At 37.6% G+C, this 25525-nt stretch overlaps 5 protein-coding genes across 5 annotated transcripts in view; 4 read left to right on the forward strand and 1 right to left on the reverse strand.

The window, feature by feature from the left end:
* The window catches only part of LOC105280513 (flotillin-2), a 69542-nt gene that overhangs the window by 11443 nt on the left and 32574 nt on the right, over positions 1-25525 (reverse strand). The gene's annotated exons all lie outside the window — the stretch shown is intronic.
* LOC105280545 (glucose dehydrogenase [FAD, quinone]-like) lies at positions 1388-4536 on the forward strand. The gene is made up of 5 exons (XM_020032044.2): positions 1388-1794; positions 1994-2429; positions 2562-2958; positions 3079-3352; positions 3451-4536. The coding sequence occupies exons 1-5, from the start codon at positions 1393-1395 to the stop codon at positions 3874-3876; spliced, it is 1935 nt and encodes a 644-aa protein (XP_019887603.1). The 5' UTR covers positions 1388-1392; the 3' UTR covers positions 3877-4536.
* On the forward strand, positions 4616-10893 carry LOC105280502 (glucose dehydrogenase [FAD, quinone]-like). The gene is made up of 5 exons (XM_011341098.2): positions 4616-8362; positions 8458-8645; positions 8751-8965; positions 9060-10242; positions 10518-10893. The coding sequence occupies exons 1-5, from the start codon at positions 8294-8296 to the stop codon at positions 10786-10788; spliced, it is 1926 nt and encodes a 641-aa protein (XP_011339400.1). The 5' UTR covers positions 4616-8293; the 3' UTR covers positions 10789-10893.
* Positions 15076-18902, forward strand: LOC105280503 (glucose dehydrogenase [FAD, quinone]). The gene is made up of 2 exons (XM_026974290.1): positions 15076-15160; positions 16431-18902. Exon 2 carries the CDS (start codon positions 16463-16465, stop codon positions 18341-18343), a length of 1881 nt encoding a protein of 626 aa, XP_026830091.1. The 5' UTR covers positions 15076-15160; positions 16431-16462; the 3' UTR covers positions 18344-18902.
* On the forward strand, positions 19005-25110 carry LOC105280504 (glucose dehydrogenase [FAD, quinone]). The gene is made up of 4 exons (XM_026974291.1): positions 19005-20307; positions 22210-22374; positions 22441-22593; positions 22677-25110. The coding sequence occupies exons 1-4, from the start codon at positions 19597-19599 to the stop codon at positions 23958-23960; spliced, it is 2313 nt and encodes a 770-aa protein (XP_026830092.1). The 5' UTR covers positions 19005-19596; the 3' UTR covers positions 23961-25110.

Genomic DNA, 25525 nt, shown 5'->3' on the forward strand with positions numbered 1-25525 from the left:
GCATATCTTTATATATATAAATGTAACATATATAAAATATTATTTATTTAAAGACACTTATGATATGAGGTGAATAGAATATCTGTGTTATTAGATTTTCTGTTGTAAATATAAATATAAAAATTAGTTTCATAATGTTTTTATTATAAGGAAAAATTTTGACTTGGCAAAATTATAGAATTAACTGTACGATACGGAAAAATCTGAGTAGCACTCAATCAAAAAATGGTTAATGGTTGCGAAATAGATTGTCAAGATAGTTAATATCGGCGTAACTGTATTTTTATGCTACAATAATTTATGTATAATTGTTACAATAATTTCAAGGCATGTGCTTCCGATCTTTATTCTGAATATTTTGTTGTACAAATGTATGTTTTAAAAATCCTTTCCGCATGCAGATAAATTTATCGACACATGCACAGTCATTTACGTAAAGTGTTGAAAATGCTGACGCGCGAGTATCATGTAGAAACATTTTTTTCTGCAAGTTTCTGCATTTTTATGCAATGTTTGCGCACGTTTCGAGATAGGTTGCCTGCTTAATATCGGAGAGAATTTCTGCATTTTTACGTTACAATGATTTATATATTTATATAATTGTTAGTTGCATTAATACTTTTATGACATGCTTCCGGTCTTTATTCTGAATATTTTATCGTACAAATGTATGTTTCAAAAATTCTGTATAATGCATAATTATGTGATACAGACGTTGTTTAAATAATAATTTACTGCCAAAAAGATATACTTGGAAGTATTTATTTTTTTTGCCTAAAAGTTTACCAAAAGGAGATACAGCATCTATAAAAAAATCATCTTTTCACAAAAAGATTCGGAAAAGCGCCGAACACACGCCACATAATTTTCGATAAAAATTGTAGCACTATTAATTATTTGATATCATTATATGTCAACCGAAAGACCTTTATTCTGAATATTTTTTGTACAAATGTTTCAAAAATTCTTTCCACACGCTTTTCGCGCAAATTTATCGACATATGCATAATTATTCTGACCTGTTGAAAATGCTAACGCGTAAGTGTAGCAAAATTATTTCGCTCTGCAAATTTCTGTACTTTTATGCAACTTTTGCACGTTGCATGAATATATATTCAGCATATAATGGGACGAGAACGACAGTATATCGCCAGCTTCATAACAATCAATCAATAGAAGTTGCCAGTTTTATAACGATAAAATTTTCTACAAGGTATGCTATGGCAATAATATTTTTCTATATAAAAATATTACTATTCAATCAAGAGCAGACAACAATAATTTATAAATTTAATAAAAAGAGCTCCAGTAGTAATAATGCTAAGTACATTACTGTTATTCCAGCAACAAGTGATTCCATTGTTACATACGAACATCAAAATCGAATAACAAATGGCTCCTCTAAGGTATATTACACATATAGCACTTCCGTTCGAAGTGGAACAGTTTCTCCTTGTGGTATTATGGTTTCTCATCGTGCATTTGCGTTCTGATATCGTTGATGAAGCGAATCGTGTACAATCGGTGCCGACACGGAAGCTGCTGACAGAGTATGATTATATCGTAATCGGTGGAGGATCAGCTGGCTCGGTGATAGCTAACCGATTGTCAGAAGATGAAAATTGCAACGTGCTTCTGCTCGAAGCTGGCGTCGACGAAATAGTTTTATCTGATGTGCCCATAATCTTTCCATTTCTTCAACGGACGTTTCTGGATTGGTCGTTTAAAACGGAGCCGTCATCGAATTATTGCTTGGCGATGCAAAATCATCAATGCACATGGCCACGTGGCAAGGTATTTTAAGCAAAAATTATGATTGATTCTCAGCAAATGCGAATTTATCATTCTTGCAACGTGAACCTGACGAGTTACACATTTTCAAAATAACTGACTAAAAAACGGCTCGTTATCGGAGTAATTTGGTTCTCTCTTTACTCCGAATGATATAATAAAACAGTGTTTAAATTTTTTATTTCAATAATCAATGTTTCAGGTACTAGGAGGTAGTAGCGTGCTAAACGCAATGTTTTATGTCCGTGGTAATAAGAGAGATTACGATTCTTGGGCTGCTCTTGGTAACGCGGGGTGGGATTACGAGAGTGTCCTGCCGTACTTTAAAAAATCCGAAGATGCCAGAGCCGAGGAACTGACCAACTCGTCTTATCACCAGAAGGGCGGATACCTGACAGTGGAACGCTTCAAATACGATCCACCGATCGTCGATTATATCGTTCGTTCTGGTGAGGAACTGGGATACAAGATGCACGATATAAACGGCGAAAATCAGACTGGCTTCACGTATTCTTACGGCACGTTACGGGATGGACTACGATGCAGCACTGCCAAAGCTTTCCTTCGACCCGCCTCGCAAAGGAAGAATCTGCATGTCAGCTTGGAATCGTTCGTAGAAAAAATACTAGTTAAAGAAGGTACGAAAAATTCTGTCATTCTTTCAGCTTTTACGAGAGTTTTAATAGAGTTATTTATGAATTCCGCTCTCTTTTCTTTTTTTCACTAATAGATTAGTCTAGTACTTATAAATTAACTACTCTCATTTATAGACAATACATTGAAAGTGGCATATGGAGTATCGTTTCGCAAGAATAAGAAACATTTCATAATTCGAGCAAGACGCGAAGTGATCCTTTCCGCAGGTGCGATACAATCGCCGCAATTACTGATGCTGTCGGGAATCGGACCAAAAGATCATCTTGAAGAGAAGAAGATACCTGTGGTGCACCACGTACCCGGTGTAGGACAAAATCTTCAAGATCACGTGGGAATAGGCGGATTGACCTTTCTTATCGAGCCTCCCCCTGACATTCCAGAGTCGGATAATTTCACGTTGAGGCTGTTGAAATCAGTAAAGCTTGAAAGCCTTCTGGAAATGATATGGAACAGTACTGGACCGTTATATGCAGCACCGACAAGCGCAGGGATGGCGTTTATCAACACCAAGTAAGTATTTATTTCTCTTAATCCTCGATAATAATTAAAAAAATATACACGGCGATCCATGTTCAAAGAAATTAATAAAATTCAAATCGATTATAATTAATATGATCAATTATGTTGTAGATATGCCGACGACACGATTGATTACCCGGATATACAGCTGATCTTTAGCGCTTCAGATCGAGGAATGACAAATTCGTATCTCAATGATATCAATTTAAGTATCAATGCTGCCTTATATGAAAATATCACGGAAAATTTTCAAGTGATGGACGTTCTTCCAATTCTTATGAGACCACGTAGCAGAGGCTTTATCAAACTCAAATTAATCGACCCGTATAAAGCTCCCGCCATCGTTCCAAATTATTTTGAGGACTCTCGTGACCTCCAAATTTTGGTACGCCAAATATCATTTATTGATTAATTCATTTAATGATTATCAGTTAATTATTTTCTTCGTAGCTAATTATACAAGTTATTAACCTTGACTTTTAGATAGAGAGCGTGAAATTTATCGAGAGATTACTGCACACTGTTCTCCTGCAGAGATTAAACGCCCGTATGAATCCGAACAAAATACCAAGCTGTGCACAGTTCGACAGTTCGTCGGATCAGTATTGGGCTTGTCATTTACGTCATCACACCTTGTCGATTTTCCACCCGGTTGGCACTTGTAAAATGGGCCCTGCCAGTGATCCCAGTGCGGTTGTTGACGCTCGATTGCGAATACACGGGATCACGGGTCTGCGAGTAATCGACGCATCGATAATGCCGCACGTAATCTCGGGCAATACGAATGCTCCGACAATTATGATAGCAGAAAAAGGCGCAGACATGATAAAAGAAGATTGGAAGACAAATTTATCTGTCTACGGAATGTCAGGGGGCTATACATCGATCAATCCGCCTACACTCACGTGATCTTGAAGATTCTGCAATGCACGTGTACTTGAGATCTTTGTCTCTTCCAGATTATCTTCGACTCGATCTCTAATCAGTATTTATGTAATAATAATCCGTATATGTAAGACTCTTCGTTATTCTCGTTAAAGTTTATTCAACTTCCAGGAACGATTCCAAGCTGCCACGTAGATTTCTTTTCTTCAAACTGGTTCGAAGAAAAACTTTGGCTGTGCTGCATCGTAGTCCATCCCGTAACGTGCCGTAAGAATACGTGAAGCCAGTCTGATTTTCGCCGTTTATATCGTGCATCTTGTATCCCAGTTTCTCACCAGAACAAACGATATAATCGACGATCGATGGATCGTATTTGAAGCGTTCCACTGTCAGGTATCCGCCCTTCTGGTGATAAGACGAGTTGGTCAACTGACTCGAGGAACTCTCAGCTCTGGCATCTTCGGATTTTTTAAAGTACGGCAGGACACTCTCGTAATCCCATCCCGCGTTACCCACATAAGAGCAGTCCAAGAATTGTAATCTCTTTTATTACCACGGACATAAAACATTGCATTTAGCACGCTGCTACCTCCTAGTACCTGAAGTATCAATCATCATTATCACCATCAAGCTCTATGTACTGTTTTATTATATCGTTCAGAATAAAGAGAGCACTTGTTCCGATAATGTATAGTTACCTAATCAATTATTTTTTAAAATGTAGAACTTATAAGTATTATGTGTCATATTAAGAATTAATTTATTTCTTAAGAAGATTTTTAATTTCATGTGCAGAACAAATTGATCAATCATAATTTCTGTTTAAAATACCTCCCATTGATGATTTTTCGTTGCAAAGTAGTAATTAGACTCTATTTTAACCGACCAATTTAGAAACGTGATGATATACGATGAATTACCGATATATGCTCATTACACACGCGATTGGTTCACATAATTTGATTAACGCTCATGGCCGCATGTGAGACATGCGTTATCACATATGCATACGTCGATGGATCGAACATGTATGCATATTTTTTTAAGTTTAATATAGAAAAGTATTAACTTTTTGATAAATAATTCTTTTAAATTAAATAAAGATAAATACTATCATTTGATAAATATTTTCAAATCCTAATATTGCAATAGGCCTTAGAATAGATTTATATTTTATATATTTTATCTTAACAATTATAATGTACCCCATATTGTAATAAAATTTTAATTGTGTCTTTTATTGATTTACTATTGCGTGGTTCGTCAAATTATCATTTCATTTATAAATTTAATTTATTTCATTTTTATTCTTCTATTAATCGGAGAATTTGTTATGTGCATAGCACTCATGAATAATAAACTTAATGTTGCGCACATATGCAACATATATATATAAAGCAAAAAATAATTGTACAGCATATATGGATTTGTTCGTGTAAATCATGACAAACATATTTAAGTCTGCACACCGAAAAGCTGCAATTTGATGATTTAATTGAAGGTTACAGCGAAAAAACAATGTGATGACGATAAAATTATGCAGCTGTGGAAATAATAACACATTTATTCATTAATAAGATAATGAATAAAATAGAAGTTATTTAATATTTTTACATAAAGTTATATCATTGCATTCAAGAAAGAAGGAGGTGCATGCTTAAATTCAAATCAAAATCTTTTTGATTCAAATTAATTAATTCAAATAACATTCACCACAATAGAAAAGTTTTAGTATGTTTCCAGCATTCATAAAAACATTCTCGCATTCTTGAAAAATGCGTAAGTATTAAAAACTTTTATTTTTCGATGCAAAATATTTGCATTATTTATTTATTTATTTCTATCTCTTACAATATATCAAGTCAGAACTAATTTTTTTCGTACCATCGTATTTTCGCTAATACATTACAAATAATGTAATTCAAGTCACTGCCACGTATCGATCAGGAAAACTTGTGTGCAAATTATTTCAAATTCATTTCTCTTTCCTTCTGTGCGTATGTTTGCTCTCAGATCATAAAGAAAAAAAAGGACAACATGTTACTCCGTGTACGCAAGTGCGTCATGTTCAATGCTGAGGTATATATCTTCTTCTTCGTGTGGCGCATTTCTTCAGATATATCCGAAATGTAAATAGCAGCAGAGTTCATTTTCTTTCATGAACCGGTATAAATTGTACATCCGTCGACAGTAAGCTGAACTGGAGCTTTCTCCCTCGTTCGGTAAGATTTTCAGAACAATATTCGGAATAACATATAGTACGAAGACATTGGTCGTATCTTATCTTTTTTAATCACAAATCAGATTTTTAATCAGATAAAAATTGTAGCATTATTAATTATCTGATATCGTTATACATCCTAATGTTGTGTATATGCGGTTATTAGCGCTAATAATCTTCACTTATGAAACCAAAGTAGATAGAGTTTTGATTTCATTAAACTCAACAAATTGTATTTATATTTCCTGAACTATTGTTGAATCAATAAGTCAAGGATTCAGACGTAAATCAAACGGCAATGCAGAAGCGAGTTCTCGTTTGACTCGTTAGCACCATATTATTTTATTTATTCGAGATTCATTATTTCCCGTTTTCCGTGAAACGAACTTTGTATAATTAGTCGGATGTAGTGGGATTAAAAGCGTTTGATTCCTCCTTGGCTTCCTTAAAAGTTGGTCACTTCATCGCAAACGCCTTCTTCGACGTTAATCCACACAGTGTGAATCCTGTTCGGAGCGGAGCGGTGATGTCACACCACGTGTGGTCTCTTCTGTGTCGACGAATATGTTCCTGACCACACGCGATGAGTTTCTCGATTGGTGCATGTAGTGTGGCTGTGCTTATACGCATGGTTCCTTGCCGAACAGTGTCGAGGAAATGAGTGTATCGCGAGTCCAAGACGCTCTGTGCGGTTCATTCAAGACGATCTGTGGTCCGTAGTGATAGGATAAGTCAATTAACACCTGACTGATCTATCATATAAATCATCGCAGGCATTACATGTGTAATATTATCGTACAAATGCATCCGAAATGTCGATTGCTCGAAGATGCGAAGAGTCTACATCAGTATCCAGATCTCAGGTAATATTTGAACAGAAATTAATTTGCAACGCAAGGACAATTTGTCAGTGATATGAGAAATATATCCTTCATAGGGGAGACCAAAACAAAGTTTGAAGATTTAATTAATTTACGTGAATTCTTCACGTGACAATCTTTTTAAACTCTTATCGCGGGCTGTCAAATGGTAACAAACAATAATATATAATAATAAACGATAACTACGGCTATATATAATAAAAAAAATATTGATATCACTCTTTGTGTGTGAAAAATTGAGACTTTCTTTTTCCAAAATCCCAAGAGTTGCTCGAGTTTCTACAATTAGGATTATTTCGAGCGAAAGCCACCGTTTCTCACGCTCTTCCGCGGAGTAACTTGCACTGACGAGATGCGAGATACGGGGACAACATTGCAGTTTGCATACCCAGTACTTACACCTGCCAATGTGTGTATGGTTCAACGAAATTTCACTTGCTCCCGATGGAGAAATTTCTGCCGGGCCTTTCGCGCGTGTGATACATTCGCCATGGTGGCAGAGGTATCGAACTCGCCTCCGTGCTCTTCGATCGTCGCAGCAAAAATTTATCACCGACGAGCAATAATGCACTTTCACGTGAAACGTTCGGAACTGAGCGCAGTGCATTCTTTCCGATGATGATCCGATTTATCAAGGTACTCCTCGGTGAGCGAGTAAATGTCGGGAAATTAATTACTTTCGCGGATCACGTCATTCGACGTTACGCGCGCGACCGTGACAGGGTGAATGGATTTCTGAGGGGATCGGGGGAATTAATTACGCGAGGTCACGAATCGCCAAACGCTTAGTGTCACGTCGCAAGGTAAAGCTTCAAAACGATGCCACGGGGTTACTAATAAAAGTATAGGACGCTCAAGCCGATTGCGAAATGCGCTTACAATTACAATGCCGGCGTGTACTATTGTTTTTAATGGTATTCTCACAAATCGCAATTGACGTTTCGTTCCTCCCGTCGAATGTTCAACGATTACCACCAGGCATGTCGAAACTCTGTCGCAATCGTCATCAAGCGATTTACGTGCCCTTTCATTAACAAGCATGACGTCTGCTGTCTTTTTTAACAATTATCTGCGATAATAATCGAACGTTAATTCTAGGTATGGTGTCTACGCGAGAAATACATATGATTGCACTCAATGCCGCTCAACGTGGACCGCAGCGAAATGATTTATTTCATTATTATGCCAAGAACAATCTGCGCAAACTCACGCACGATTGATACAGATATTCGTCACTCATCATAATTCAACCCGTGTAAAATACTTGATCGATGCAATTCACTTGTCGATACGACTTTTATATTCTTTCTCGTTTGCAGATGATCTTTAGACTGCAGACATGCGGTGGTACGTGCTTCTCTCAATCCTGACGCAATATGTTATTGCTACTCCACTCAAAGCACATCAGGTAATCAAGATAACATTGTCTTTGCAGTTTCTGTAAAATTCCATCGCTATCGATTGATCGATTCATCTAATCGATATCGCAATGTTTTCTTTCAGGCGCCTACTGATTACTCGATCAACGGATGCTGCTCCTGCCACTTCGAGGATACGCGGTACATGAGTCGAGTTTGCGGGGGCACCAGTGCCTTTATGACGCTAGTTCAGAATGTAATGTCCTCCAGATGCGACATCGCCGATCCCTGCCGACGGTTGGGTAGGGACGAAGCACCGAACCAGAATGAGTGGTACGGGGGACTCACGAGAAGTCTATGACAAAACTTATGATAAACTACATGCCTAATGTCTATCGCAATTGCTGTCACAAAATGCACGATGTCACCGATGTCCAGGTTCGACTTCGTGGTCGTGGGCGCCGGTGTGGCGGGACCAATAATCGCGAGAAGATTAAGCGATAACGTATGGCGGAAGGTTCTGCTTATCGAGGCTGGTCCGGAAGAACCCACTATGACAGCTATACCTGGGCTTGCGTTCAACGCCGTCAACACGACCCTCGATTGGAACTTCAAGACGGAGCCGACATCACCGCACCCTACCGCTTGTCTGGGTATAAGATTCCGTTCCGATGGAATTCCCGATGATTTTTCAAAAGAATGATACGAGTAATGAATTAAGCAATAAATCGCGATCCTTCCTTTCAGAAACGAACGGCGTTTGTACTTGGCCGAGGGGCAAAATGATCGCTGGAACTGGTGGTTTGCACGGCATGATGTACGTGCGCGGTCATCCTGAGATTTACAACCGCTGGGCGAGAGCAGGAAATCCGGGTTGGTCCTACAACGAGCTTAGTCATTACTTTGAACGGGCGGAGAACCCGATTGATCCGATGATCTTGTCCAACAAGCCCAGGGCTCTAAAAGAAGGCGGCCCGATGAGGATCCAATATTACGGGCACAAGCCCGAGTTTACGGACGTGCTACTGTCAGCTGCCAGCGAGCTGGGCTACAAGACTTCCCAACTGAAGGAGTACAGTCAGACCGGCTTCATGATCGCACCGATGACGACCGAGAACGGTATGCGTCTCACAACCTCGCGGGCATATCTGAGACCCATTCACAATCGCCAAAACTTACGAGTATTAACGAATGCACAAGTCACGAAGATCCTGATCAGTCCGTGGGAGCAGAAGGCCCATGGCGTGGAGTTGATCGACAAGAACGGCCAAAAGATAGTAGTGAAATGCGGCAAGGAAGTGATCCTGACGGCCGGCGCCATTGGCTCGCCTCATATCCTCATGAATTCAGGCATAGGTCCTAAAGAGGACCTCGCCAAGCTTGGTGTTGAGATATACAAGGACTTGCCGGTCGGCAAGAATCTGCACAATCACGTGTCCGTGGCGGTTCCTATGAGCATCAAAGACGTCCCGCATGAAACCATGAGCATGGACGCAGTGAACCAATATCTGGAGAGTAAGACCGGCCCGTTGGCCAGCACTGGCATCACCCAAGTCACCGCCTTTCTGGAGAGCAGTTATGCGACCAACGGCATACCGGACATTCAGGTCTTCTTCGACGGTTTCAGCTCTACTTGCCCGAAAACTGGACTGCCGAACGAGTGTCCCAATGGTAGGATTGTCGATTGTCCAACCAGGAGAAAGATCGTGGCGAGACCTACAGTGGTCTACGCGGAGAGTCGAGGCGACATGAAGCTTCGCTCGAATGATCCCTTAGATCCGCCGCTTATTTATCCGAATTACTTCACGAATCAGAAGGATTTGAACATTCTACTCGAAGGTATCAAGAAGATCAGCAAGCTCGTCGATACACCCTCCATGAGAAAGTGGGATCTTCGCTTGGATCAAGATAGAAGTCCACTGTGCAAAGAGTAAGTGATGTTGAAAAGTACGATTCACACATCCCCTTCATCCTCCTATCATTCTCCTTTCTCTAGATTGTCTTTCGACAACTCACAATTTTCAATAATTATTTTAATAAATTTCTAGTCACAATATTCTTGATAAATCAACAACATCGATGAACCGTCACTAGAAAATTTAACACGAGTGACACTAATCTGTGGGTTGTATCATCTCATAAAGAACAATCGTTTACATTGAATCATAAGTTTTGTATTAACAAATTCTGTTTTTCATTTATCAGCTATCATTTCGGCACGGACGCTTTCTGGATGTGCCAAATACGAGCGGAGACCGGACCAGAAAATCATCAGTCTGGTACATGTAAGATGGGACCGAGCACTGATGCAAGTGCGGTTGTCGACTCGCAACTTCGAGTACATGGTATACCGAACATTCGCGTCGCCGATGCGTCAGTCTTTCCCATTGTACCAAACGCGAACCCCATCGCTGCCATTATGATGGTCGCTGAAAAAGCAGCTGATATGATTAATAACGATTGGCCGCAGAATTAATTAATTCAGATTACTTTGAATGTACGTTGAAACTTTCGTAAATTGATTTATGTACATCGATTGATTTATGTTAATTGATTTATATAATATACGTTTTGACGACCCTTTCGAACGAGACTTTTATTAAATAGGAATATTTTTGAATTTTTCACTTAAATAGCAAATCATTGTAGTACGAGACATGTTTACAAGAAAATCTTGCGAATGTACTTTAAACAAGAGATTATCGATTAAATGAGCGATAATATTGTGATAAAAGCAGCAGTAAAATTATCGTAGAAACTTGTCAAATTATATAACAGCGGAGATATATTGGGTCGTCCGGAAAGTTCGTGCCGAGTTTGAAGGAAAATTCAAAGGCAACATTTTTTTATGTCGATAAATATTTATTGTCTTATGTGTGCACCGTTTTGTTTCACAACCTTTGTCCATCTTTCACGCAACTGGAAGATTTCATTCTCCCAGAACTTCTTAGGTTTCTCGGCGAAAAACTCCTCAAGGTGGTTTTTTATGTCGATCAAAGAGTTGAAGTTCTTGCCGCTAAGAGAATTTTGCAAAGACCTAAATAAGTGAAAGTCTGAAGGTGCAATGTCTGGTGAATACGGTGGGTGAGGTAGCACATCCCAGCCAAACTCCAACAATTTTTGTCGGGTAGTCAAAGAAACATGAGGTCTGGCATTGTCCTGATGGAACACGACGCCCTTCCTATTAGCTAATTCTGGACGTTTTTCCTGAATCGCTGTCTTTAATTCGTCCAGTTGCGAGCAGCACTTATCTGCATTTATCGTTTGGTTGTGTGGTAGGAGCTCATAATATAGGATTCCTTTCCAATCCCACCAGACACAGAGCATGACTTTTTTTGGATGAAGGCCGGCTTTCGGAGTGGTTAATGCTGGTACATTTCGCTTACCCCAGGATCTTTTTCGTTCTACATTGTTGTAAATGATCCATTTTTCGTCACCCGTCACTAATTGCTTCAAAAATGGTACGTTTTCGTTGCGCTTGTACAGCGAGTCGCAGGTGGAAATGCGATCCATTAAATTTTTTTCGGCCAAATTATGCGGAACCCATACATCATAGCGACTTACGTAACCAAGCTTCACTACATGATCGTGGACAGTGGTTTTCGATATTTTCAGTATCTCTGCTAATTCACGTGTCGTGTAGCGCGGGTTATTCTCGATCAGTGTCTTGAGTTGGTCATCATCAGTAGTAGAGGGTCTGCCCGAGCGTTCTTGGTCTTTAAGGTTAAAATCACCAGCTCTAAACTTAGCGAACCACTCACGTACGGTTCTTTCAGCTAAAGCGCCTTCTCCGTAAACAGAACATATCGAATTTGTTGCTTGTGAGGCATTTTTGCCTTTCCGGTAATAGAAAAGCATCAAGTGTCTAAAATGTTCTTTGTTTTCTTCCATCTTCAAAAGAGTACAAAACTGACACGAATCAATTTATCTGAAACAACTTTTTTCCTAAAGATGCGTTAAATGTCACCTTTAAGCATATGTATATAAATCGTATGTTTTCAATAACATTGATATATTCAGACATGTTCCAACGCCATCTGTTAAAAATCGGCACGAACTTTCCGGACGACCCAATAGATACACATAGATAGATTTGTGAATATGATCGCAGTGCTTATCATGATTCTACCTTGAAGATAGCATAAAATCTGAGGTCAGGAACTGAATTTTATTTTTAAATTCTAACTTCGAATATAATCAACAAAAGTTAACACACAATTCAGATACTAATTTTGTCTGATTCAAATCCATCTTAAAGTGCAGCGTGAAAATTCTTTTCGCTTTCACGCTAAATAAACTCGAGATGCTTAAAATGAAAGTAATTTATATTCCATTGTGTTGCTCGGTCACCAAGTATGATCGAAATCATACAAGTTGAAAAATTGTAATTTTTGTACGATATCTGATCTATTTGTATTAATGATAAAGAATATATCCTTAAATAATATATCCTTTTCTCTTGAAAAATGTTACCATTTAACTACAATATATACGAAACTATAACTTTAAATTAATTTATTCTGTTAACTCAGCAACTTGCCAAATCACTTGATTTACATTTTAGATTGACAGAAAAGTGGCACAACAGTTATCTGCAAAACTAGTTCAACAAGTTCTTTTGTAATGATGTAACCGAGTAAAAAGAGATAACATGACGCAAACAAGTTATTATTGACATTATTATTGAACTCTAGTAGAAGAAGAAAATTTCATTATCAAAGTTATGTAACTTCCATATCACGTCGCATAAATCAATTTGTCTATATGCATATAAATTATCATAAATCGATTGAAAAGATTTCCTTTAACGATTCAATAAAAGTCACTGCACGTGACTTCTTAGCGATAAATGTGAGTACAAACAGCGGAATCCATGACATTGAAAAATACTGTAACATGTTTGTGCATTGGTATATTAATAATCTTAAAATGATTTAAGACTCTCTCCAATCTACCATCTTGATTTTATGACATCATAGTCTATAGTCCGAAATGCGCTCACAGTGCTGAAGCATCCTCCATCCTTGTTGCTCATTATATGTCAAAGAAAGATAGAAGACGCTTTCCGCACTGTGAGCGCATTTCGGACCGCAGCCATAGGCGAGGAATGACATAGTGGAAAATTCTTGCGTCCCATATTTTCATTTTTCACTTTTTCCTCACAAAAACAATATTCTTGTATTCTTGAAACCTGTAAAATATACCAGAAACTCTGATATCCGATGATATAGTGTTAAAGTAGAAATATTAAATCGTATAGGTCTCCGCTACCGCAACAGAACCGGTTTTGACAGCGGAAAGTGTTTTTATTTTGAGAATTATTTTACGATTCTACAGCATGCATCCGACCGATATCAGAGTTTCTAGTATATTTTACAGGTTTCAAGAATAATGTTTTTGTGAGGAAAAAGTGAAAAATGAAAATATGAGACACAAAAATTTTCGACTGTCATTCCTCGCCTATGACGTCATAAAATCAAGATGGCAGATTGGAGAGAGCCGATCGTTAAGTAGCTCATTGCTGCTACATAATCAACAACGTTAGAACGAAGCATTCAGAATATCTACAAGCTTTGCTCTGCGTGTAAATGCGTGTAATTAATCTGAGAATAAATTTTAACGGAATAAAGTATTCTCTTTGATGATAAACATAAACTGCATTACTATTGTGTAGGTAGTTGCATAATTGTATATTATATATATACATATAACATCGTGTACAGTTTATATATACAAAATTTATATAAACATGCGCTAATAAGTGATAACAGTCAACTTTAGCATAAAGCTATTTCACAACATAAAAAATCTTCAAGGAAAGTAATGGCAGAGTGATATATAGCGGTTGTGAATAATATTGTTGAGGAGGAGGGAGAACAACTGTTTGTAAAGTAGAAGCACTTCAGTCAGAATCGAGCCGTTGTAAGAATTCCATCGCAGCTTCTTCGCGATTGATTTGAACAGTTAATCGGTAAGTCTTTCGTGTTTAAAATCTCTTACAATTATAATTATAGATTTGTGGTAAACGTAACATAAAGGAGAATTAGTTAGAATTAATGTCACTTATTCATGTATTATAAATTATTATTAATGTGTATTACATAGTATTACTTATAAATATATAAAAGTAATACTGAAATATCCTTAGGTCTTATATATTTGAGTAGAATTAGCATTTAATATGTAACTTTACGATTTACTTCGCAACGTTTTCCGCAATTAATAATCTGTCAAATAGGATCAATTTTTTTATTTTTCTACGGAAATGCACGCGCGCGCGCGCGCACACACACACACACACACTCTTCCAATGTCCTACTATTGTTCCAAGCTTCATAATTTATACGGCTGTTTATGTTTTACATAAAAAATAGATTCGATGAATTATCATATCACTGCATTAGCATATCACTGAAAATAATGAGAACTGATAAACGAAAATAATTGCAGGAGAAATGCGTGTAATTAATCTGAGAATAAATTTTAACGGAATAAAGTATTCTCTTTGATGATAAACATAAACTGCATTACTATTGTGTAGGTAGTTGCATAATTGTATATTATATATATATATATATATACATATAACATCGTGTACAGTTTATATATACAAAATTTATATAAACATGCGCTAATAAGTGATAACAGTCAACTTTAGCATAAAGCTATTTCACAACATAAAAAATCTTCAAGGAAAGTAATGGCAGAGTGATATATAGCGGTTGTGAATAATATTGTTGAGGAGGAGGGAGAACAACTGTTTGTAAAGTAGAAGCACTTCAGTCAGAATCGAGCCGTTGTAAGAATTCCATCGCAGCTTCTTCGCGATTGATTTGAACAGTTAATCGGTAAGTCTTTCGTGTTTAAAATCTCTTACAATTATAATTATAGATTTGTGGTAAACGTAACAGAAAGGAGAATTAGTTAGAATTAATGTCACTTATTCATGTATTATAAATTATTATTAATGTGTATTATATAGTATTACTTATAAATATATAAAAGTAATACTGAAATATCCTTAGGTCTTATATATTTGAGTAGAATTAGCATTTAATATGTAACTTTACGATTTACTTCGCAACGTTTTCCGCAATTAATAATCTGTCAAATAGGATCAATTTTTTTATTTTTCTACGGAAATGCACGCGCGCGCGCGCACACACACACACACACACACACTCTTCCAATGTCCTACTATTGTTCCAAGCTTCATAATTTATACGGCTGTTTATGTTTTACATAAGAAATAGATTCGATGAATTATCATATCACTGCATTAGCATATCACTGAAAATAATGAGAACTGATAAACGAAAATAATTGCAGGAGAAATGCGTGTAATTAATCTGAGAATAAATTTTAACGGAATAAAGTATTCTCTTTGATGATAAACATAAACTGCATTACTATTGTGTAGGTAGTTGCATAATTGTATATTATATATATACATATAACATCGTGTACTGTTTATATATACAAAATTTATATAAACATGCGCTAATAAGTGATAACAGTCAACTTTAGCATAAAGCTATTTCACAACATAAAAAATCTTCAAGGAAAGTAATGGCAGAGTGATATATAGCGGTTGTGAATGATAATATTGTTGAGGAGGAGGGAGAACAACTGTTTGTAAAGTAGAAGCACTTCAGTCAGAAATGTCAAAGTCCAAAAGTGAAAAAAGACAACTAAACATATCTATTATATTATACGTTTATTCAACTGTATAAAATAGATATTGGAAAGTTTCCACAAGAAAAATTTGTGAAGCAATCTAAAATCAATTAAAAACGGGATTAAAGCAATCTAAACTCGATTAAAAACGAAATAAAATAAATAATATAATTACGAAAATAGAAAACGAACATTTTTCCGAACTGATTAATCCGTTTCTGAGTTGTAATCGAAATGCTTGGCTTTGATGTGCTATTAAAAATCGTCATTTAGAATACACTCATTTAAAAAGAAAACAATTCGTACACATATTCTAAAGTAAGGCATTAAATTTCGACAGGTATACCTTTATCTATCTCTAATTCGATTTCTCATTGCAGTTACTTCAATGTAAAATTCCAAAAAAATATATCTTATACGTTGTAAAATATTTTTTTCCAGGAGAATCAGATCGTTGCACGTGCAAGTAAACCATGGAGGCATGCTTGGCTGCTAATTGCGCAGCTGCTACGAATTCGCCGGCGAACGTGTTCGCATATCTGATACAAACGCTTCTAGCAGCACAATGCGGTTTAGGTAACAAAGATGTGTATCCACCAGACCGTTCGGAAGAGATTGTTTTGGATCCTGACAGAGAGTTCGATTTCGTGATCGTGGGTAGCGGAAGTGCTGGATCTGTAATGGCCAATCGTTTGAGTGAGATAGAAAATTGGAAAATACTGCTGATCGAGGCTGGTGAGAATCCTTCGTTTCTCAGCGAAGTGCCTGCCGGATTTCCAACGCAAGTGCTCTCATCGGAAGCTTACGATCGGTTCGTCGAGCCTGAGAAACTTGCTTGTCACGGTGCAAAGAACAAGCTATGCAGGTGGCCAAGTGGCAAAGCTGTCGGCGGCAGCTCCACGCTAAATGCCATGCTCTATATTTACGGCAACGAGGAAGATTACAACGAATGGTCTCGTATGGGCAACGAAGGCTGGAGCTGGGAGGAGGTCTTACCATATCTCAAGAGATCTCACAATTGCGGTCACGGATACATCGAAAAATCGAGAGGCTACTGCGGCCACAATGGTCCACTGAACGTTAGATCTTATAACTACACGTATCAACACGTGTTCGATGCATTCCGAAACGCTGCCCGCGAGTTGAACGTGCCCGTTCTGGATGTCATTAACACTGACGACTTTGTCGGATACGGCACAGCGTTCGGGACTGTAGACGAAGGTCGCAGAATGAGTGTCTCAAAAGCTTACTTGTCGCCGATCAAAGACCGGAAGAACCTCTATGTGACGAAGTCTACTCGCGCTGATGCCGTCCTCTTGGATGGCAATCGGGCGGTTGGAGTGCGTGCAACTCTGAAGGATGGAAGAACGATCGACGTGAAAGCGTCGAAGGAGGTGATTCTGTCAGCTGGCAGCATTAGCACTTCCCAAATCCTGCTGCTATCCGGGATCGGACCTGAGCAACATTTACGCGAGATTGGGATACCTAGCGTCGTCGATTTGCCCGTTGGCAAGAATCTTCAGGATCATATCACTTGGTACGGCTTACACTTGGCCTTCAAGAATGAGAGTGCGGTACCACCATCGCCCACGTTTTTGTTGGATGAGGCTTATAAGTATCTGATATATAATCAAGGTTCCTTGGCAACCAGCCTCGGTCACGATTTCATGGGATTCGTCAACGTGAATGATCCGACCTCGAAGTATCCTAATATTCAGTTTCATCATGCTCACGTACAACAAGGGAACATGCCTGTTGCGCGAATCCTTATGGAGAGCCTCAACATGGACGATGAAATAATAAACGAGATAATACAAATCTTGAACGAGGCGGACATGCTCATGGCGTTCCCCGTCCTGCTGAAACCGAAGAGCTTAGGTGAAGTACAGCTACGTAGCAAGGATCCGGCGGATTCTGCTAAGATCTACGCGAACTATTTTTCCGAGCAAGAAGATTTCGATACGATGTTGAAATCTTTGGACTTTCTAAAGAAGATGCTAAATACGAAACCAATGAAACAACGTGGAATTTGGTTACGACATTTGGACTTGGCTGGTTGTCGTCATACGCAACCTGATACCGATGAATATTGGAAATGCAATATGCGGCATTTGACATTTACGATTTTCCATCCTACTGGAACGGCCAAGATGGGTCCTCAGGGCGACCCTACGGCTGTCGTGGATCCTCGATTGAAGGTTCACGGAGTGGAACGATTGAGGGTCATCGACGCGTCCATCATGCCGAGGGTGACCAGCGGAAATACGAATGCGCCTGTAATAATGATCGCCGAAAAAGGCGCGGATATCATTAAGGAAGATTGGAAGGTTACAGTATACAAGGATGAATTATAGCAAGAAAAAACTGATTTAAGATACAATAGTTTTTTTCAATTTTTAATTTTTCAAGCAATTACAGCTAAACTTAATAATCTTACACTTAATAATCTCTTATCAAGTTGATGGAATAAGTTTTTATACTTCTAGTTCTTATCACTTATCTAATAAACTATTAACACTCTTGATAAGAGAAATACGAACTTCTAAATAATCTTAACAGAATTAAGTTCCAAAATAAAATAAGCTGGAGCGAAGATAATGAATCGGTCATTTTATATATAATTTTTATGTTATAAATGCAAAGTCACGCACACGAATAGTTCACAATGTTTTTATTTAGAAAATTAACATGTAACGTGCAATCGAAAATTTCAATAAATTAGCAATTATAATTATATGTGAATTATACATCAATATGTAAAAAGATATAAGTGATAAAATGAAAGATAGCCTTGTTTGGACATCTATATTGTTGTTTCGCACGCTTAGTGTACTGTACGTAGTTTACTGTGCGTTTTGTAAAACTTCGACGAACCAACCAATTTTAAACCCCTGAATAAAAACGAGTGAAAGCTATACTGTTTTTTGTCTATATTTCGAAGAAAGCATACAGAGCAACCATTCTAATTTGTTAATATTAAAATATAATTCAAATTAATTCATATAAAATTCACGTATTACATCGTTCACACATCACGTACGACGTTGTACGTAACCTCCACATATCTTTTGAGAGAAGAATGTATTATTAACTGCATAATGCGATACTGTTGTTCCTTCATTAAACTAGAGCACTCACTTAAACGTTCCATAGGCTTCGTCAAAATGACTCTGAACAAGAAATTTCGCAAGAAACTTCAATGCAGCGTAATATTTGATTGCTCTCTAAAACACCCCGGCGTACTTTCCTTCGCAGCAGCGCAAGCTGAGATATCGCCGAGAGACTAAAGTTTAGGCTGCAGCAAACATTCGCGTACAGTTGGTACACGAGATAACATCGTATAAATAACAATCGTTCACATAATTTTCTCTCGATGACAGATCGTTAATTTGATCACGAAAAAATGATTTGTTATTGAATTCGCTGCAAACTTAGGCGATAACGATATACGTTTTATTGTGCAGTAACGCCGACGAGGAAACGGACAACGGCTTCGTAATTGTGTAATGGCGATAATTGTGTAAACGAGAGTGATCTGAACGTACCGTGCGATCGCGATACCCTCCCAACGAGCGACTCATTGTCAGATGCTTCGACGTAAGTAATCATGTCGTGGGTGCCACCGAGCCTGGCGGAACTCTGCGTTCCGCACTCGACGATCTCATCCTGCCAACCTTCCACCTACTTGTTCCTGCTCTTCGTGGCACGACTCTTCGGGTATCCGACAGATCATAATTATCCTGCGGTCGAGCACTCATCACATTATCATCATCCGACAGTCTCGAATTGGAACGTCCATCCAATACCATCGAGCGCACTCCCGACTGCAAACATTTTTTCTACAACAACGAGTGACAACTATGGGGAGAATACGGGGCACGGCTTTCAGGGTAGACATGCTCCGATGCTATCGCAATCATTCCTCAGAATCATCCATAATCCCCGCATCTACATTCCGCCAGTTTGGCAAAGCCAGATACGGAATCAGCAAATTAGATCCTCACTAAAATTGCAGTTCGTTCAATCTGATGCGAGGAAACGACACGTGAGATTTTCAAACGAGATATTCCATAAGCGAAAAGTGGATGACATAAACATCCCAAGATATGAAGTCGACAACAGTATGTTAGATTATCGCGTGTGGAATTTTCCGAAGCCTGTTGGATTCCAGCCGGAGCAATACGACTTCATCATCGTCGGAGCTGGCTCGGCTGGCTGCGTTTTGGCGAATAGATTGAGCGAAATTAAAGGATGGCGAGTATGTAACATGTTCATTCTTGTGTATTTTACATTTACATTCAATGGCCAATGTCTTTTTGTAAAATTCTTTTAAAAAACAAGGAATCGGTACCGTTGTAGAAGGATCGATATGGAAAGTGAATGCGTGTGCAATAAAACTTGCGTTTCACTCAGACAACGCCTTTGCATAGTACCAAGTAACAATTTTACAGGATGGAATGCGCTTTTATGGCGCAAGAATATTGTTTCGCCTTCCGTTATGTGACGAATAGCTCATGAGCATTCTCAAGTGTATTTGTAATATCTTCCTGCATACACACTTTCTACCTAACGTGTAAAATATGGTTTTTCTTTATTTAAATAAATTTAGTCTTGCTTAGTATACATTATTAGATGTTTATTATAATTTTATCTCTTATTTAACGTATCTACACAGAAAAAAAGTAAGTGTCACATCAAAACTTATATACTTGTATATACGCAACAATTTATAATCTTCGTAAAAGAATTTAATAAGCTTGAATTTCAACTAAAATTAAATAATGAAATTATATCACGTTAAACGAAGAAAACAATTTTTGAATAAAGCAATTTTGTATAGTTCAATCAAGAAAAATATATTTTTATTATTTAAGAATAATTTTCTTGAATAGAAAGGAAACAATGTTAAATAGAAAATAACATATTTTCAAACTGTTTTCGCGTTGTGCGTTATGTTCAGTTTAGATTACCATCGCGCGGCTGTCTTCGCGTGGAGGTTAACAATTTGGTAGAGTGTGATAATTGTGCATTTAATAAATAATAGATTAGACATTAATGTTGTTTTTAAAATACCGAAAAAACTCGATTGTATTATTAAAAGAGGTAAAGACGTCTTAACTAATTTGCAAAAAACAAATGTAGTGTACAGAATAGATTGTAAGGAATGCAGTTGTTGTTATGTAGGGCAAACTAAGCGCCACTTAAAGACACGAGTTAATGAACATATTTGTGATATCAAGAAGGATGTTAGCTGCCAGTCGGTGGTTAGCAATCATAGACTGTGTCATAACCATAATTTTGATTGGTGTAATACTAAAGTTTTACATCAGGAAAGTAATCGCAGGAAGAGAGAGATCGCGGAAATGTGTTTTATCAAATGTAATGACCATTCTATATCTTCCTTGTATACATGACTCTATTTTTAAACGTGTTTGATGACTGTTTTCGAGATTTGACTTTGTTTTGCTTGTTGATTGGCTGGCTTCTCTCTCTCATTTGTGTTTCATCTGCTGTGGTGTGTGACACCACTCTTCTCTTGTTAATCTGAGTGTTTGTTAAAGTTGTTTTCTGCCAGTAAGTTTATTACACTTGGACACTGTATTTAATTGTATCATTTATAAGTTTAATATTCATTTTTTATTTTTATTTTTTATTTTCCTTTTAGAAAGCGACTTTTATGTCAAACTAAAGTTTGGGGTTTTTTCACGCTTGAGAAGGACCGAAATAGTTGGGTCGAAACGTTGCGTGATTTGTCATCACTGTATAACCAGTTTGTGGTCGAATAAATAAATTTCTATATAAATAAATAATAGATATAAGATATAATCCCGTCAACGTGAAAATACGTCTCTTACCTCCACGCCCACGATCTTATTCCGTTATTATTTGACGCATTTTCTAGTCGAGAACATAATTATATTGTATTCTTCAGGTGACAACTATAATATTGAAATAAGATTATAATATAGTTGAAATTCAAGATTATTAAATTCTTTTACGAAGATTATAAATATTGTTGCGTATATACAAGTATATAAGTTTTGATGTGACACTTACTTTTTTTCTGTGTAGATATCAATAAACTACTGATTGTATCTATGATGACATAATTTCTATAATATACAATCTCACATTCTCTTAATAATAGAATTCTCAAAATAGAACAATTTTCTGAGATTTAATAAAATTCCAAAAATATTTTTCCTTTACACATTTATAGATACTGTTATTGGAAGCTGGAATAGAAGAACCGCAAGTCGCAGGCGTTCCAGCATTTGCTTCCATGCTACAAGCAAGCAACATCGATTGGATGTATCGTACACAACCGGAAGCACATTCGTGTCGATCTCGGAGAGAAGGAGGATGTCCTTGGGCTAGGGGTAAAGTACGTATGTGAACAATTGGATGAACAATCAATCGACAAATCCATCTAATTAGATGTCATATCTAGGTAATGGGAGGCTCCAGCACGATTAACTACATGATATACATTCGAGGAAACCCAGCGGATTACGACGAGTGGGCGGAACATGGAAATCACGGATGGAGCAGCAAAGATGTATTTCCACATTTTCTCAAATCGGAAAATAACAAAGATCCAGAGGTAACGAGATTTCAATTTATTTTACATAAAACTTCTTTAGATATTACTCAGAGATTCTTAACTAATATTCCTTTTTTCCTTAGGTTCTGAAAGAAAGTCCTCATCATCACAGTCAAGGCGGTTATCAGAGTGTTCAGAGATTTCCCTACACCGACATAAATACTAAAATCCTGATAAACGCGTGGGAGGAACTGGGATTCGATTTGGTGGACGCGAACGCTGATAGACAGATAGGCGTTCAACATTATCAGACAACGTCCAAGCATGGGACGCGACAAAGTACGAACAGCGCGTTTATCAGACCCATTAGGTATAAACGGCGGAATTTGATAATCAGAACGCGCGCCCACGCGACGAGGATACTGATCGACCCGGAAACCAAGCAGGCGATAGGAGTGGAGTATCTGTCGACTGCAACCGGTTTTGTAAAAGTCGCTTACGCGCAGAAGGAAGTAATTCTGTCGGCTGGCACGATTAACTCACCCAAGCTCCTAATGCTGTCGGGAGTAGGCCCTGCAGAGGAGTTGGCAAAGCATGGCATAAAAGTGTTGCAGGACTCCAACGTAGGTCGAAATCTTCAGGATCATGTCACTATGGACGGCCTGGTGATTGCTGTTAGCAACAAGACGGCCACCGCCAAAGATAACGCAATGAAAATAAAGGATATTTATCATTACAAGCAGACTCACATGGGTCCCTTAGCCGCGACTGGGCCTACAGCGTGTGGTGCGTTCGTGCAGACCTCTTACGTGCATCGTCGCGATCTACCCGACGTGCAATTCGCCTTCGACGCCAGTAATCAGATGGATTTTCTCCACCAACCTGCAGACTTTGCGGAAACCGCGGTAGAGCCATTATCCTATTACGATGCTATCAACATCAGACCAATCTTGTTGACACCAAAGAGTCGCGGGTTCATCCTGCTAAATGACAGTGATCCACTTTGGAGTCCACCACTGATTTACTCCAGGAGCTTCACGGAGTATCCCGACTTGGACGTTATGGTCGAAGCTATAAGAATAGCGTTGCAACTCTTCGAGACCAGGGCTTTCCGCGAGTACGGTTTGCAGTTAATCGACATGCCTTTGCCGGCCTGCCGACACTTTCAATTTAACACGGACGAGTATTGGAAATGCGTGGCGATGGAATACACCAGCACCATTTACCATCCTGTGGGAACTTGTCGGATGGGCCCAGAAGACGATCCCGGAGCTGTGGTGGACCCTCATTTAAAAGTGCACGGCATCCGAGGATTACGTGTCGTGGACGCTTCCGTGATGCCGACGATCGTCCGAGGCAACACAAATGCACCGACAATTATGATCGCGGAGAAAGCCGCGGACATGATTAAAGAAGAATGGCCGTAGCATTGTCTTGTCTAAACTGATACCTGCATTTGCAATCATCATATTGCGTAGTTCTCTGATGTAAGAAACGCAAATTATATATCAGTACACAAAATATACACGCAATTATTGTTAAAAAGATCATCAACCATGATATATAGTATAGTAGAGTAGATTAGTTTATTACCATGTAATTATTAATTGTTTTCTCTAAAGATAATGATGTAATTGGAAGAAACCAGTATGTTTTTATCATTCGGTTAAAGTATATCAGTAAATGTTGCGCCAACGAGCTAGCTTGAGACATATACTTCAGCGTATGCAGGGTTGCATATCAACAGGCATATGAAGATAGCAATGAAAAGAATGTGAACTTCCATCTGTACAAAATGAGATAATTTAACAATTCACATTATATACTCACGTATAATAATATACTCACATTGTATACTTTAATTATATTCATAACGTTTTTATTATTACATGTGTTTTTGTACTAATAGTATAAATTAGTTACGCATATATGATCTACATTTATTATAAAAAATGCATTAAATATTCTTGTCGTAAAAAAGTGCAGCTCATTCTTTATTAAAATGAGACATTTTAAATAACACGTAATTATATAATTAATGATTACCAATCATATAATTAAAGGATAGATGTGAGGAGTACGATATGTAAACGTATGTAAGTATAAATTTACAGTTGCGAAAGAGTTCACATGTCAATTTGAATGAAAATGCAAACACCTGTTAACTAACGAGGGATTATTAGCAATATTCATTAGAGGTTTGATGTGTTTAGTACTATTACTTCGCAACGCAATTCTTAATGATCAAAGTTGAGACATCACAATACTGCATTAGCTTTTGCAATTTGATACAAGAACTTTCACTATGGCCTACGTTTCTCAGATTTTTTTTAGGTGCATCGCGCACGACTACACGTAGTACCAAGCGTAGTACAAATGCAGGAAATTGGAGTGAAAAGGCAAAGCGTAATAAAGAGATTTCAAAATCAATCATTCGACGAAAACGGAATTCTTCTCACTATGCACGTAATATTCATGGAAATGCAAAATTGTGAATGAATAAAATTCATTCTTTAAAGATTCTTAAGTTATAAGTGTAATAATAGTATGATAATAAATGAATAATACATTTTTCTCAATTTATAAGTTAATTCTCTTGATGAAAAATACATTGATATCTTTCTTAGTTTTTGTAATAATTTCATTTTTAAATTAACAATAAAATGTCTCGAACGTAATAAAAAGCTACGGACAGTATTGCAGAACACACTTTACTAAAAAATTATTGAGAGTATAAGAACTGTCCACTACTTTAGAAATAAATAATGCAAATTATAGTCTTGCTAATACAAATCATTGTAAACTAGAATAATTGTGAAACACTGTATTGCCAACACCGTGTAGTTAACTCATCAATAGCAAGGACTTCATCTCATTTATTCAATAAGCTTTCTCTCTATTCTACAGATTCATTTTTTGTGTTATCACAGTTTTGCTACTTTAGTTATTCCTACAGGTTTATAGAACGTATGGCATCCAATGGAACAAAGAT

Source organism: Ooceraea biroi, chromosome 12 (genome assembly GCF_003672135.1).
Source record: "Ooceraea biroi isolate clonal line C1 chromosome 12, Obir_v5.4, whole genome shotgun sequence".
Taxonomy (NCBI): domain Eukaryota; kingdom Metazoa; phylum Arthropoda; class Insecta; order Hymenoptera; family Formicidae; genus Ooceraea; species Ooceraea biroi.

What these genes read in the sequence shown, in the direction of transcription:
- LOC105280545 (XM_020032044.2), top strand. Translation starts at nt 1,393, where the DNA reads ATGGCTCCTCTAAGGTATATTACACATATAGCACTTCCGTTCGAAGTG. An exon ending in ATGGCGTTTATCAACACCAA is followed by an intron (nt 2,959 to 3,078) that starts GTAAGTATTTAT and finishes ATTATGTTGTAG; the next exon opens with ATATGCCGACGACACGATTG. An exon ending in CTCGTGACCTCCAAATTTTG is followed by an intron (nt 3,353 to 3,450) that starts GTACGCCAAATA and finishes CTTGACTTTTAG; the next exon opens with ATAGAGAGCGTGAAATTTAT.
- LOC105280502 (XM_011341098.2), top strand. Translation starts at nt 8,294, where the DNA reads ATGCGGTGGTACGTGCTTCTCTCAATCCTGACGCAATATGTTATTGCT. An exon ending in GCACCCTACCGCTTGTCTGG is followed by an intron (nt 8,966 to 9,059) that starts GTATAAGATTCC and finishes CCTTCCTTTCAG; the next exon opens with AAACGAACGGCGTTTGTACT. An exon ending in AGAAGTCCACTGTGCAAAGA is followed by an intron (nt 10,243 to 10,517) that starts GTAAGTGATGTT and finishes TTCATTTATCAG; the next exon opens with CTATCATTTCGGCACGGACG.
- LOC105280503 (XM_026974290.1), top strand. Translation starts at nt 16,463, where the DNA reads ATGGAGGCATGCTTGGCTGCTAATTGCGCAGCTGCTACGAATTCGCCG.
- LOC105280504 (XM_026974291.1), top strand. Translation starts at nt 19,597, where the DNA reads ATGTCGTGGGTGCCACCGAGCCTGGCGGAACTCTGCGTTCCGCACTCG. An exon ending in TCAATGGCCAATGTCTTTTT is followed by an intron (nt 20,308 to 22,209) that starts GTAAAATTCTTT and finishes ACACATTTATAG; the next exon opens with ATACTGTTATTGGAAGCTGG. An exon ending in AAAATAACAAAGATCCAGAG is followed by an intron (nt 22,594 to 22,676) that starts GTAACGAGATTT and finishes TTTTTTCCTTAG; the next exon opens with GTTCTGAAAGAAAGTCCTCA.